The 14,420-nt window shown below is 41.5% G+C and overlaps 1 protein-coding gene across 1 annotated transcript in view; it reads right to left on the reverse strand.

Moving 5' to 3' along the window:
• ISM1 (isthmin 1) overlaps window positions 1-14,420 on the reverse strand; it is a gene marked incomplete at its 5' end in the record, with an annotated part of 54,369 nt that overhangs the window by 23,913 nt on the left and 16,036 nt on the right. Inside the window, one exon of the mRNA XM_006036791.3 lies at window positions 2,758-2,997. Coding sequence (XP_006036853.2) covers window positions 2,758-2,997 — 240 coding nt within the window. The remainder of the gene's footprint in view (window positions 1-2,757; window positions 2,998-14,420) is intronic.

Consider the following 14,420-nt stretch of genomic DNA (forward strand, 5'->3'; position numbering starts at 1 on the left):
GGGCTGCAGCCAGCCAATATTTGCCATAGCCCCCTTGTAGCCCCTCCTCCCAGTACTGCCACTGTCTTCCCCAAGTCCAGTCCAGCCCGGCCCAACCCCCCCCGCCCCCAGCGCTGGGAACAGCCCGGTGTAGCCTTGGCCCCAGCCCACCTTGCCCTGTGCAGATCTGGGGGTACATGCTTCCCCCCCACCATGCTCTCCTGGGGTGCATGCAGCAGCAGGAGCTGACCTGCCCCTCCCTCTTGCACCCCCTGGACAAGCTGCGACTCTGTCCTGTGCCCCCCCCCCATGTCCCTTCCCTTTCACCACAACTGACTTACCAGCTGAACGCAGCTCTCCAAGCTGCCGGGCTGGGCTCCTCACTGCCTACATGCTGGACTGCGGCTGTGTGCATGCATGGTCCTTTATTGGCCAAATTAAATCAGTCACATCAGCCCGATTTCCAATACAGTCAATTTTCTTTATAAATCGGTACCGATGTGATATTGGACCGATGTATCGGAGCACCTCTACACAGCACTCCTGAAAGGTTCTCAAGGCATTCCAGAGTGTCACAACGTCTTGGTCAAGAATCACTGCTCTACATGCTGCAAGAAGCATTCATACTTTCAGCCTCACTGAAGTTCTGACAAGTAATCCGCCAACATGGGACCAAATGGTTTCCAAAACCCTTAATGGAAGCAAATGATGTGACCCACAGATTTCAGCACCAATTTTAGAAGTTTGACTCTTCCATTTCAACTGCCTATGATTCAAACATAAAAAGAATCTGCAGGAACCAACATTTGAAGTGTTGCAGACTTTAAGAGCCCAGAAATCTGAATCTATAAATTCTTGTGCTACGTGGTACTTTCGCATGATATATTTTGTGAACCCTCCATTGCAAGTAAAATGCTTCAAGAAGTTGGAGAAATTGAACAACTAGGCCTCAAGTTAAAAGCCTGGAAGGGTTTACTTTTAAGACTACTGTTGTGATAAAGAATTCACAAATGTCCTGATTGATGTTAAGCAGCTGGCTTAAGAACTTGGAATCAAAGATCATTTTTCACAAGAAAAAATAAAAATAACTTAGAGTGTAAATTAAAAATAATAAAAAGCCTGATTACAAAGCCCTAGATAGATAAACTTTTCATTATTCCAAAAGATAACATCTAAAGATTTATTTACAATTTCAGAAGTACCATTAATTGTTCATTTTTTTAAATATAATTTTCAAATACTAAAGATGCCTTTCAAAGTTTACAACAGCAATCATGGCTTTAAGTGAAGCATTAAAAGATGGACAGACTGGTGAAGATACAACCTTTGCAGAAATGCATTGGTCTTTACAGTGAATTTCAAACTTTTGGTAAGTGGTTGAAAGCAGAAAATTCCCAACACACCCAAAAGCTGCACTGGCAATGCTCTGCCATTTGCAAGCTTTTATCCTGTTTTCCAAAAAGTATTCATTGTTCACTGGATTCTCTTAAGCTTTCCTGTATCCATTTCAGACAGGTAACACAGTTTTTCAAAGCTGAAGGTGCTCATCCCCATGAGTGTACATGTGAGTGTACGTGTGTGTTTCCTGTGGGACAAATAGCATATTTGTGCTGTTGCTACTTGTCCCTGGGCAAACCCCTGCATGCAGCAAAGGGACCCATAAAATAACCAGAATGCAAGTAATAGTAACAATTTTACTTTTTGGAAAAGTTAATTCCCATGCAGCCTTCTTATGATGTTTGTCTTATTGCATTTCTTCCATTTCTGACAGTGTGGACAGAGGATAGAGCACTAGTCTGAGGTATGGGAGACCTGGATTTAAATTTCAGGTCAACCACAAAACATCCCCGTGTCACCTTGTACAAACAATTTAGGGTCAAATCATCAAATCAACTTCCAGTTATTTCAGTAAATGGGAGCTGGGCCCCAGCTTTGAGGATCTGTGCTTTGTGCCTAAACTGAAAAATGAGGATAATAGCTCTTTCCTACCTCAGGGATACTGTAAAGATAAGGTTTAAAGATTCAAAAGCACTCCAATATTATGGCCTTTGGACCAAATATAAGCAGGCCTTTTATTGAAAGATGTCCAGATTACTGGCCAAAGAAACTCATCAGCTGCTGTTGCACTTAATGTGAAGCAGGAAGAATACCATTCATTGTCACATAGCTGAACAGGATGTTGTCAAGACTATTCAAGTACAACTTATTGGGCTATTTCACTTATCAATTGCTGCAAATGAAGTAACTGTTCGGCTCTTGTTATAGAACAAATTCTCCTTCCTTATTGTTTAAAGCAGAACAGCTGTGTTCTCTTTGGAGCTAAGCAGAGAGAGGCACACAAGCAAAAAAGTCCTCCAACTTCTCTGCGTGGAGAAGCGAACTGAAAGGGGGTGAGAAGTGCTTAGCAAGAGCTGATGAAATGGGGCTGGTGCACAGAGGAAAGGCCATCAGCTCCATCTTAATGGAGGGTGGTGGTTTTGATCTCCTTACCCATAAGACAAGGATCATCCCCAACAAAAGCATACCTTTTCTGTCTTCACACTGTCCCTGTACAGAGCTGCAGTGTAACCACCATTATTTTAGCCCAAAATGCATACAGAAAACTTTTCAAAGAGATGGATTCTAGTCAAAACAATGTTACCGTTTAGCACCTGAGTAATGCATATTCAAGACTGGTAACAGCAACATGTTAGAATAAATCAGAAGCAACATTTGGATTTGGTTGAGTTCAAAGCACTTTACCTGGCATGCAAAATACTGAATTCTTAATGAATCTACCTGAATGTTGGGGTTTTGCCCATTAATATCAGCTTTTGATAGGTCAGGAAAATTAGGGAGATCCAGAAGGAATGATCTGGGTCCATCTCTCTGTAAGGATGTGTGTCCACTTTCCTGCCTGAATCGTTGTTTGGGGATTGGGCGGTGTGCTGCCTGGTGGTCAGGATATTCTCTTCTGTCCTCAGGGTTTAGCGTGAAGCTGGTGTCAGAAGCAGATTGATCCTCCACAGTCAGAGTGTTCTGGGGGAAAAACAATGAAGTACTATTAGTAATAAAGTCCAGCCCTGGCCACACCAACTTCCTTAGCTCCCACATGATGATGATGATGATGATCAGATATACAACATGCATGCAAAAAGTTTAGAACCAATTAAATTAAACTGAAACCTGTGCACTTAGCTTCTCTATGTTCCTTTGACAATCCCAGACATCCAGTACCCATCTAAAAACAAGGATGTGAGTGGTTAGGTACCCACATGTGAAAAAGTGAGCCTTCACACCCTGTTCTGCAGAAGTAAAGATTAGAAAAATCTGCACCTGGAAAAAAAACCAAACAGCTGCAGACCCTTATGAGTACACCTGTAAAACTAGGCAAGTTCATCATTACTGTAGAGCGCTTCTGACTTGGATCCAAACCAAAGTGCTGAATGCAAAGTTCATGCTAGAGTTAATGTAGGTCATGCAGGGTTAAAAGAGAATATTGCAGGGCTGGACAGCTCTTCTTCCTCTACCTCACCAGTTGATTAGCCCTCCTCCCCAAGTTACCAATCTGAACTTTCCTTCCTTGGGGATGTCGTGTTCATGTTTTCCTAACAGTGGGATTAAATTTCACCACGCTTTGGGTCAGCGGTTAATGCTTATGTTATTGCTGAGTGGGCTCTCGGGTTGTGTAGCTTACATTACACCCAGCTGCCTTCCAACCAGTAGGAGTACTGCCACTGCCTTTGACCTAGCCATGGAGATACAATACACTAAGTATTAAAACATCCTTGCCACAGGGAACAGGTTCATGGGTTAGGACTAGCCTTGGACCAAAAGAGGGTGGGAGTGAGGGTGGGGAGGAAGACAGCAAATAACTGCAGCTTCTTAAATGGCTTTTGAAAAAAAAAAAAAAGAACAAGAAAATAAACAAGCTACAAAGCATGAATTCAACAGAGCTTTTGCTTTTGACTCAGCTCAAAATTTTTAGGCTTGAGGTCTAGGCATGATTGCCTTCGGGAACTTTAATTTTCAGTTCATAAAGAGACAGAAAGCACAGATGGGGTCAAAGTGAAAGACCTATCTTTTAGAACAAGCACAATTAAAATGGAATGGCCACATGTGGTTCTGGCTGCAGTGTGGCGTGTTTTTGCCAGCATCTCTGGTTAAACACAAGCTTGATTCACCTCCCCTGACTCAAATTAAGTTTGCATACCTTTTGTTAAGATCCAAGATAATAGAAAATGGTCTGAAACACACTTCTTTTAACCCAAGAGATCTAAATTAAAATTTTGAAAAGCTTTTACAACATCATCTATACATGGTAGGTTTCAAAACCTCTTTTTTAAAAAAACAACAACAACAACATTAAAAACTGTTTTTTCTTTAATCTGGAAACAAGAGAAATCTGTTCTGAAACCAGGGTTGTAAAATTAACAAAAATAAGAGTAGATTGAATTAAATGAGTTCACAATATTGGTGTACATCACCTTGTGTTCACAATGGTTGAATATGGAAGCTCAGGAAGTCTGTTTTATACTCTTGGATTAGAGATGGAAGAATCTAAATTATTATAGAAAAATAAAGTTGGAAGTGACCCCAGGAAGTCATTTAGGTTAACCTCATTAAAAACTAAGCCTAAATATTAGGGCTAAGCTACATAGTGCTGGAGGTTCATATTATGGTTCTTAGAACACCAGGCTACCTTCCAAGTTAATCTAGTTGCTTAGGGCCTGATCTGAAATGCATGCAAGTCAATGGCTAAATGTGTTCAGCGTTTCAGATCAAGCTGCTAGTATTGTATGGTATTTTCTAGTTCCTGATATGGTAGGTAGATCCATGAATGACTGGTGCCTCCTGAATCTGGGGGGGGCACCCGCAGAAGCCACCGCCGGCAGCAGCCCTGTCAGGGGGGCACCAGCCCTACCAACAGCATCAATGTTGGCTGTCGGGGATCATGGTTGTCTGGCGGGGGGCGTCGGGCCCCGTTGGCGGGGGGGGGGTTGTGCACGCTTGTGCACCTCTATCAGTCGCCTATGGGTAGATCCTTAGATCATCAGTGCACACTGTTCTTCTTTGGTTCCTCCTAACAGAAATGCTGTTGCTGGTCACATTCTTCTCCCTCCTGACAGCTGCCATCTTTGGGAGGCAGTCAGCTCTACCAGATGGAGTACTTATCCAAAACTCAGGAGATCTGGGTTTCTGGGTCTGCTGTGGCCTACCCATTGACACCCCCCACAAGTTACTTCTGCTCTCTGTGTTTCAGTTTCTTCATCTCTAAAACAGAGAAAATGATCTTTTGTTCTTTTTTGGGACTTTGCAAACTCCAGATGAAAAGTGCAATGCTAGGGAGTTAGGTATTAGTATCATCATCCTGCTCATGACTCCACTGCCCCTTATATCAGAAAACATACAACACTTTAAGTAGTGAAATCTACTTTCTGGCTTGCGCACCAACTCTAAAAGTATACAGATTCTGCCTCAGAAGTTTGGGGTTATATTATAGACTTGAAAAGGTTTGATAAAACATTCTTCATTGTTTTCCCCATGTTCTCTCATATCGCATTCTGGCTCCATCTGATGCTGGTTCTTGGTGGAGAGAGCCTATTTAAGTTCCTTAGCTGTTGCAATATATAAAAACTACTGTATTCTGTTTTGGGGTTGAAAGTTGGCCAACATTTGGATTTTGACTAACAAAAAAACAACTTGAGGATATCTTTATACAACCAGGGATATTAGGAATGAGGAAAACCAGTAGGTTGATTAGCTCAAATTTTCCCTTCACTTTTTTCCTTAAAAGAAGCGTGCCAAACAAACAAAACAGAAACTAAACCAAAAAACAAAAACCACACAAAAGGGTTTGTCATTTCCATATGCATGTTTATAATACTACTTTATACTGTATCCAAGAGGCCCTAGACTAGCCTGAATAGCTACAATTCTTTTAAAATAATTTTCACATAAGAATGAATGAAGATAGTCTAAGGGTCTCATTACATGGTAATTTTGGGTGGCTTCTGGAGATCTTAACCCCTGGACTGTCCACACATTAAACACCTCAAATGGTGTTAAGCGCTCGTTATGCAGCTCAAAGTTAAGTCACTCCAGGGCAGGTTTATTTCTGATCTGTACTACTGAACTCCTGTTCTATTAAGGTGTAGCCACTCCCCACAGATGTGCCACCCAAATCGAAGTCATCCAGTATCCCAGCCTCCGGCTGATCTGACTTGGCTCAATGTGCTGCACTCTCAGGCAAAGGTGTAAACGCAGCGCCTGGGAGCAATAAATTCCAGCACAATAAGCACTGGAGTAAATTGTGTCACATTAATATGCACGTGTATATGCACCAAATGCTGCCCTCTATTATTTGGAAGGCAAGCTTCACTGCTGTGCAACTACCTCATGGCAAAAGCTCCTATCACTCATACCTAGGCTAGGTTACTGGTGGGGAGGACAGAACTTAAGGGGGAAAACTTAAGTAGTCTAAAAGGCAGCATCAGGGTATCCAACCCAAGATTTTTTTTTTTATTTTTTTTTTTACTGACAATCTGTAAACTTTATAGACAGAAATGTTTTTACTGCAGTTAAAAAAAAATCCTTGGGTTGGCAACCCTGCATGACTTCAGCAATGTTTTTACACCCTGCTGTACCCACCACAGGGGTCTCCTACTCACCCCACATCCTGATGCCCCTGACTGGACCCTGCACTATGCTGTCACCTCCTCCCCACCCAACCCCCAGCCTTGTGCAGAGAGGGGAATTATGCTGACCACTGGAGAGCAGAGCGGGTGGGGATCAACTGCAAAGGTTGCACTGATGACGGCAGCGCACCAAACCATCTCAGTAACTGGCATAACTCCTTCTTGCAGGTGTTTGGAGAAGCCACAGACCACACTGGAGGCCACTTAGGTTAGCCCTGCAACAGCAGCAGCAATTATGTAATAGAAGCTATGAAGAGGAGAGGCCCATCCTTCAAAACAGTTATTTAAAAAGTACCCACCCCCTCAGAATGAGAGAGGAACATGGTCCAAGTTACCAAGTCCTGCTGTGCTATACCTGCTTAATATTTCCTGGCCTCTCTAAGAAATGCCTATATGGGAAAAATTACCTAGAACAGTCATGTTATTCTAGTCCTTGTGGACATACACTTATGCCACACTAAAAGTTGCATCTTTGTGCAACTTAACTTAGTCCATATTGGAGAGTTAGAATGGAATAGCTACTGTGCTTTAAAATTTGCATCCTAGCTTGTAGACAGGTCTACAATGCTGAACATGGCTAGTTCCTTAGAATCACTTTGCCAGTCAAAAAGCAACAGTGCGACACAGGTGGGCAAGACCAAAAAGTTAAGTCCATTCTGGAGTTGGCAAAGTTTAAAGGGAAAAAGAAAAATGTATGAGAAATTCATTAAGCCCAGAAGTGTGAAAGGTGTTTGGAAATATCACACAAGCAAATCCACATTCAGATCAAGTTTGCTTTCAAACCCCCTCATACTAAATGCTAGGAAACTAAATCACATGCTCCAAGTACAATTGTATCCTCTAATGCTAGTCATTCCACCGGCTTATTAAGTTTCAGTGTGAACCCTTCTTTTGCTTGGTGAATTCTGCTATCAGAAAGAACGCTTTTATGATCTCAGAGAGGCTTTTGAGTGGAGATGCATTCAAAGACTTGCCAGCAGAACACTGCAATGTAGACTAGGTCTGAGGCAAAGCATTTGTTTAGTACTGCAGCCAGATCTAGATTATCTGTGATCTCCATCCCTGCTTCAGTGCATAATGCCTCCCCTCTCCTGCTCCTTGTTTTCTTGCTTAGATAGATTACTGAAGAACCTTTTATAATTCACTACAATTTCTCCACAAGGCCCAACTCAGTGAAAGCTTTTAGACAGTCTCATTTTATTCTATACTTTCTAATCAGTCCTTTTTGCTATTCCTTATACACTCTCTGCTTAAGGTGCTTGTTCATCCAGATAGATCTATAATCCTTCCCTACTATTTTTTCCTCTTGCATTTTTAAGTAAGTTCCAAACTTTATTTGCACTTTTGACTTAAGAGTAAATCCATTCCTCTTTCACATTTAAATCCTTGAACTCCAGGCTCCAATTAAGCTCCCTAACTAATGAACTTCTCAGTTATTCTTTCTGGAATCCGAATATCAGTTAAAAGACCTGTTCTCACTGACCCACCAATTTTGACCAAAGTGAATCAGTTCATGCTTACTAAGTCTAAGATTTTTTTCCCCCTACAACCTACTCTAAGAGATCCTCACTATTTACCAAAACAAAATCTAAAAAGCATTGCCCTTCTTTGGTTCAGTAACCTTTTTCCAAAGAAACCCATTGGTACTCACAAAAAAAATCTGCATCCTACCCTTACTGACAGCATTTGTTATTTACTCTGTAATTGAGAGTCTCCCTTAATTACACAAGGAAGAATGGTTAGGATCTGGACTCCAATCTCAGAACATTATTTTCTTCTGTTTTACCACAAAGTGCATAAGTGACTTACCCAAGTCACAAAAATGCTAATAAAGCCTCACACCTTAATCTTTGTGCCTTTATTCCCTTATTTGACAAATGGGGAACTATGATAATTTACTGCTTCCATAGCACTTGTGAGAATCATTTCACAATTGTGACTCAAAGTCCTACCAAATAGAATTGTTATGGAGGGGACACTCAAGGGCACCATGTAAGAGAGTCTTAAATACAGGAGATATTGGGTGCATCTACACAAGATGCTATCGTGCAGTGGTTACTGCAAATTTATTTAGTGCATAAGCAAGTATAGCACATTTATACCGGGCAAGTACTAAATAAATGTGCAGTAACTGGAGTTACTGTGCAGTAGTGCCAGCGAACACATTTTAAAGTGATGCTACTAAGCAGTAGCCTAATAATACTGAGCAATAGTGTATTAGCACTGTCCAAAGTAACGTGACATAGTGGTACAAGGAAGGCCGTTCTAGGAGGGGCTACTCTTTTCCAAGTTCCAAAAATCTTGCTCCAGGAACAGTAGTTTTGGCATGTTTGTGAGTTCTGCTAATCTTGAGGCAGCCAAGATGCAACAGGCATGCCCACACACCAAGGAAACCTATCAGAGAAATCCTGTTTCAGATAGTAATGCTTATTTATTTGGAAACCCCACAAACACTATAAAATATGATATTGCCATCAGAGACAAAGTAGAGCTTGACAGAAAATCATTTTATGCAGTAGGATTGGTTTCATTCCTCACCTGTCTAAACATATTGTTTTGATTTTGAAGGCAATTGTAAGTTTCCAAGATTCGTATTAGATGATAGCTTTTAAATTAAGTGGCTAGGGGCAGCAGGGTGATGTTGCAGGATACTACTATACGCTTCTCCTCAAGAGATGCAAAATAAAATCAATTTTTATGATCCAATTCTAGTCACTTTTGTGCATCCTAAGCATAACTGACACATGACTGAGTAGGCAGAAGTGTGTAGGAAGCAGTGAAGCACGATGATATCTACGATCACAGCTAACACATGTTGGTAGAGGCACCTTGAGAAAACTAGAGAGCACTGTTACTGTTTCTCAATTGACAAAACAATGCTAGTCCTATGCATAGCTGTGCCCTGATGACACCCTCCATACCCATTCCTTTTCACCTGTACCCTGGAACTTGCAGAGGACTTGTAATACCTAAGTGAAAAAGGGCAGAGTATCTTTCCTAAAGTTTTGTTTCTGGTTTTGTTTCTGTTGCTGAACCTTGTTGAAATAGTATATTTTAATCACATGCCAGAAGAGTTGGGTCCAACCACTCAAAAAGCTAGGTCCTGGGAGCACACCTATACTGATGAATACATTAGTTACCTGACTGATAAGGTCAACATAAAGTAAGTATCTAGAATGCCACTGGAGTTTTTCATAAGGAAGTTCTCCCTTGAAAAGAAACCACACAGAAACAAGTAGGAAAGGCCTCAGCTAGCAAATATAAATTCCACCTTCCCTATCTATCCCAAGCAAGTGATCCCATCTGTTCTTGGGAAACTGTTATACAATGTATAAAAATAAGAAAAAAAAATTACAACTTGCACATTGTTCAATGCAGGGTGGTGGGGCTTGGAGGCATTAATTAATAATGGCTCCAGAATGCTGCCAGGAGGGAGAATGCAATGATATATGACCCCTGCAGACCACGCAGCTGTGTGCCATCCCAGAAGTACCCTCTTTCGGGCCACTAACATTGTCCAGTGCTGACTACCATCTTCCGTTTCGACTGTGGAGGCCTCCTGGATGTCCATGGGGACCTTTTTCTAGCTATCTTAGTGTTCTGTGGTACTACCTATATTTATGGCACAAGCCCCATCATTCAGGGTAGCAAAGCCACCAACACTTGGCCCACAGTAATTTTTAGGATTAAGCTCATAGTGTTGCAGAAGCCATCTTCTTTTCTAGAAGGGATGGTCATGCAAGGCTAAGTTTAAACCGTGTAAACAAGTACAATTTCACGGAGGCAGCACAGTCTTATACTATTAATTACCGGGTTTGAGCACGGTCTATGACACTGTGCATTTTTGGCAGTCTTCTCATTTAGTAAAGACTGTAAGATTATGACCCTGAACTCTTTGCTTCTGCCATTTTAAATTATTCATATTTACAGCACAGAACCCAAGTTACACCTATGTTTCCTTTCCACACAGACTTTTTCTTTTGCCAAATGAAATATGCTAATGCAGAGATCCAGTTTCAATCTTTTAGTCAGCCTCATGGTTGACTCCTTCCCTGTCAAAGTTCCAATCCCCTTCACAATATTAGTGAACCATGGTTCAAATTTGAATTCCTTTAACTTAGGGGTTCTCAAACTGTGGCACATGTACCCCTGAAGGTATGCAAGACATCTCTGGGGAGTATGTGGGAGAAATTGTGTAATGGTGGATTTAATTTTTATTATAATAATTGGTATTTAAGGGGTTAAAATATAAAACAAATGCTGTAGGGGTACATGGGCAGCTAGTGAATCTGGAAGGGGGTATGCAATAAGATAACGTTTGGGAACACTTGCTGGGTCCCTGCCATGGGAGAGAGGCAGGAGGGGGGAATCCCTGCTTGAGCAGCCAGTGGAGATGGGGGTGGAAGGGAGCCTGGCAGCTGCTGCAGTCCCTCAGCCAACTGGAGCAATGATAGTGCTCTGGTTAGGAAGGAGAGGGGCAGGGCCAACCCTGCTCTGCTCCAGCAGAGAGCCCCGCCCAGGGCTGCAAAGCATCTGGGATGCTGGAGGACTCTGGTTTAAGTTAAACCAAGAAGGGGTCTGGGACAGACATTATATAAACCAGTTTGACCCAAATCAGTTAAGTCTGATACTACAGTCAACCAGATTTATCTCAAACTTGTTTCAGCCATTTTCAGACTGGTTTATGTGCACTGAACATCTGTTCTGTTACAGGTTTAAACCAGCTTCTGACCACTTAAACAGGTTTGTATGTGATGCCTGTCCCTAGCCTACCTGTAACAAGCAGATTGGGAACTCCAGTGTGAGAAACACACAGGCAGCAGCAGCCATCTCCCCTCCTGTCTACAACAGAACAGGAGCAGTTGCCCTCCTGAGCCTTCTCCAGGCCACAGTAATCCCGGCCTCAGGAAGGCAAGCAGCCTTTCCCCTGTTCCACTCCTCCTGGTTGCCAGGAATTAAGTTGGGGGAAAAGGTGCACAGACATTCAGTCTCCGAGAAGCAATTTAACTCTGGTTGTTCCCATGTTATTTTTCCTCCCAAAGAGGGCATTTTTGCTCCAGAAGACAAATTCTGAATGTCTGCACACTTTTTTTTTTTTTTAAACCAGGAAACTAGTGATTCTCCCAGTAGAAACTGAATGTCTGTATGTGGCCTTAGACTAAAGAATAAGATTAACCCAACATTTGGAAACCACATCAGAATACGCACACTTCAAGTGTGTTTCAGCAGATCAGTACCTGTCTAGAGCTGGAATCAAAGACATAAAATGCTCCCAAGAAAATTCAGAGCACAGAAGTTGCCTGAATACAACTTGTTGGTTTGGGTTCACATGCTGGCATATGTAAAGTAAGTATACTTAAGAAAATATAAAACTCTCTCTCAAATTCTTTTTGCGGGTTTTAGACCGAGTGAAATGAACTCAGGAGAGGACAATCACTATGGCTATGATTTCACTGATGGTAAACCGCTTTTAATAAGTGAAGTTTTCATTTCTCTTGAGCCAGAGGAATAACCTTACTTAAAAACTGCAAACAGTTTTCAATGTTGTCTTCAACTGTTTATAGTTTCCAAGAAACAATTACTCCCTGAATCTGTTTCTCAAGCCGCTAAACATTCACCCTTTGCTTACAAAAATGTCCATGATTCCGGCTGTGGTAGCTGGCAGATGTTTTTCTTAGTGACTAGAAAGTGTTCAGTCCCTGTGGGCCACAGGCTACATGATGACTTCATCATACAACCAAAAGCTAATATCAGGGAAGCAAGAAAGCTGACAAGTGTTACATTTGAAAAACGTGTTTTTCCTGTGCTTCTGGCAATGTTAAATAATTGAAAAAGGACAATCATTAGAGAGTTTTGGAGACTTCACAAAAACATCAAATCACTACACTGCGCTGAACACATAAAGCACGACAACACACAAAATAAAGTCACTATTATCCTTTCCATTTTACAGGCAGGAAAACTAAGGCAGAGACTCAGATGCCATACCTATTTGCTCATTATATAAATAGCATATTTTAAAGTCTAGGAGCACAACTTAAGATTCTCTTGATTTTGAAAGGATGGAAGGGTAGGACCTATGAATGCCTGAACTTGTTAGCATAGCTTATATTTGCATACACTTGCATATTGGTTCTGCAGCAAGACCTCTTCACAGGACATCGTCTCCTTCCTCTATTTCAGCAAGGTGGCTTGATACCACAGCAAGGAAAAGAAACTAAGGAGGCAGACATGTTAGAGTACCACTTACCCACATATATTTTATGGGGTAGACGGTCAGTTAACAATGTGGTAAGCAAGCGAGGATACCTTGACACATGGTACACCACAGTAAAGCACGTGGTGACTTTTCTATTTATAGTGTTTCTCTACCTCCCCTCCACTAGCAAAATAAATAAATAAAAAAGGAACTTGGGCTTTTTACATTATGCATACAAAGTACTTTATATATAAAATATTCTTAAAACAGTGGGAGAGGGGCTATTTTCTAGGGATGATAAAAGAAGCATGACTTGATTTTCAATTTCAAACGACTCGGGGGGCATTCCAATAGACTGCAGGCAGGAAATGAATACCATACATGCACTGAGCAAGGCAGATGCTTTTGAATCTGACACTTAGGTGAAAGGAAAATATCTTCATTTTTCTCCCCTCATTTTCATTCACCCTTTATTTCTTGGAATAAATTAATGTAATTTTTCAAACTCTTTTTGGCTACTTTGTGCACTTGAAGCTTTATGGATGTTAATGGCAATCAATTGTTCTTGGAGGGCCAAATTCATTTTTGGAGTAGTTATACTACCATTTGCATTAGGAACGCCTCTTGCCCTGCAAGTGGATGTTACGTGCACTCCCCATACCTGTCTGCTGTGCTAGTCTGATGACATGGCAAAGCAATGGTTGGGCTTATCAAACACACAGAACAAAAAGACCAGACCTGCATTTTCAGAAGTGATTAGTGGTTTTATGTCATTTTACATTGGGCACACAAAAATTAAAATACCAGAAACTACCTGTTTTTAGGACATGCTGTGAGAGCTGGTGGGGAGGAGGAGGAAGAAAAAGAGGCAGGCCCCTCTGAAGAGCCTCAAGCTACAACCCCTGTCACTCTTGAAAATGTGGGCCTGAATTTTAAATAATAAAAAAGTTGCTATCCATCTAGTCTTCTCTTCATGACAGTAAAAAAAACAAACAAACTAAAAAACTATTTTTAAGCCATTCATTTGCTGACTTACAGGCACAGACGCCTTCCATTTCTACTGCTCAATTCTGCTCGGTATTGTAAGAGCAGGAATCTACAGCCAATACAGAGAATTGTGGCCAATTACACAATCTGAGGGAGACAGGGCATATCCCAAGGAGTGGAGAAAGGGTGATTTGAATCTTTCAGTTCTCTCTCTCATTTTTTTAAAGTCAATGGGAGCATTGAGCAATGGTGTTTTGGCCTATGCCTTCTTCCCCCCTACTTGCTTTTGTGTATGTGAGCGCAAGTACTGACTTCAGCTCTACCTCCCTTCCAATGTTTTGTTGTTGAAAGATTGACAATGGAGAAGACAAAGAGGGAGATGTATACACAGTAAAAAGCACATTTATTTCAGTGTTATGGCAATAACAGTTACTCCATGCAAACCCTAGTTTTTTACCCCTTTCAAAACTTGCTTTAGAAGGTAAACCAACAATCACTTTTCTAGAAGGGAAAAAAAGGCATGGGCAGTTATTACAGGGTCCACATCTTAGAGCTCCTGAAGCTTCAAGTACTTCAGC

This window comes from Alligator sinensis, unplaced genomic scaffold (assembly GCF_000455745.1).
Source record: "Alligator sinensis unplaced genomic scaffold, ASM45574v1 scaffold1174_1, whole genome shotgun sequence".
NCBI classification, from domain to species: domain Eukaryota; kingdom Metazoa; phylum Chordata; order Crocodylia; family Alligatoridae; genus Alligator; species Alligator sinensis.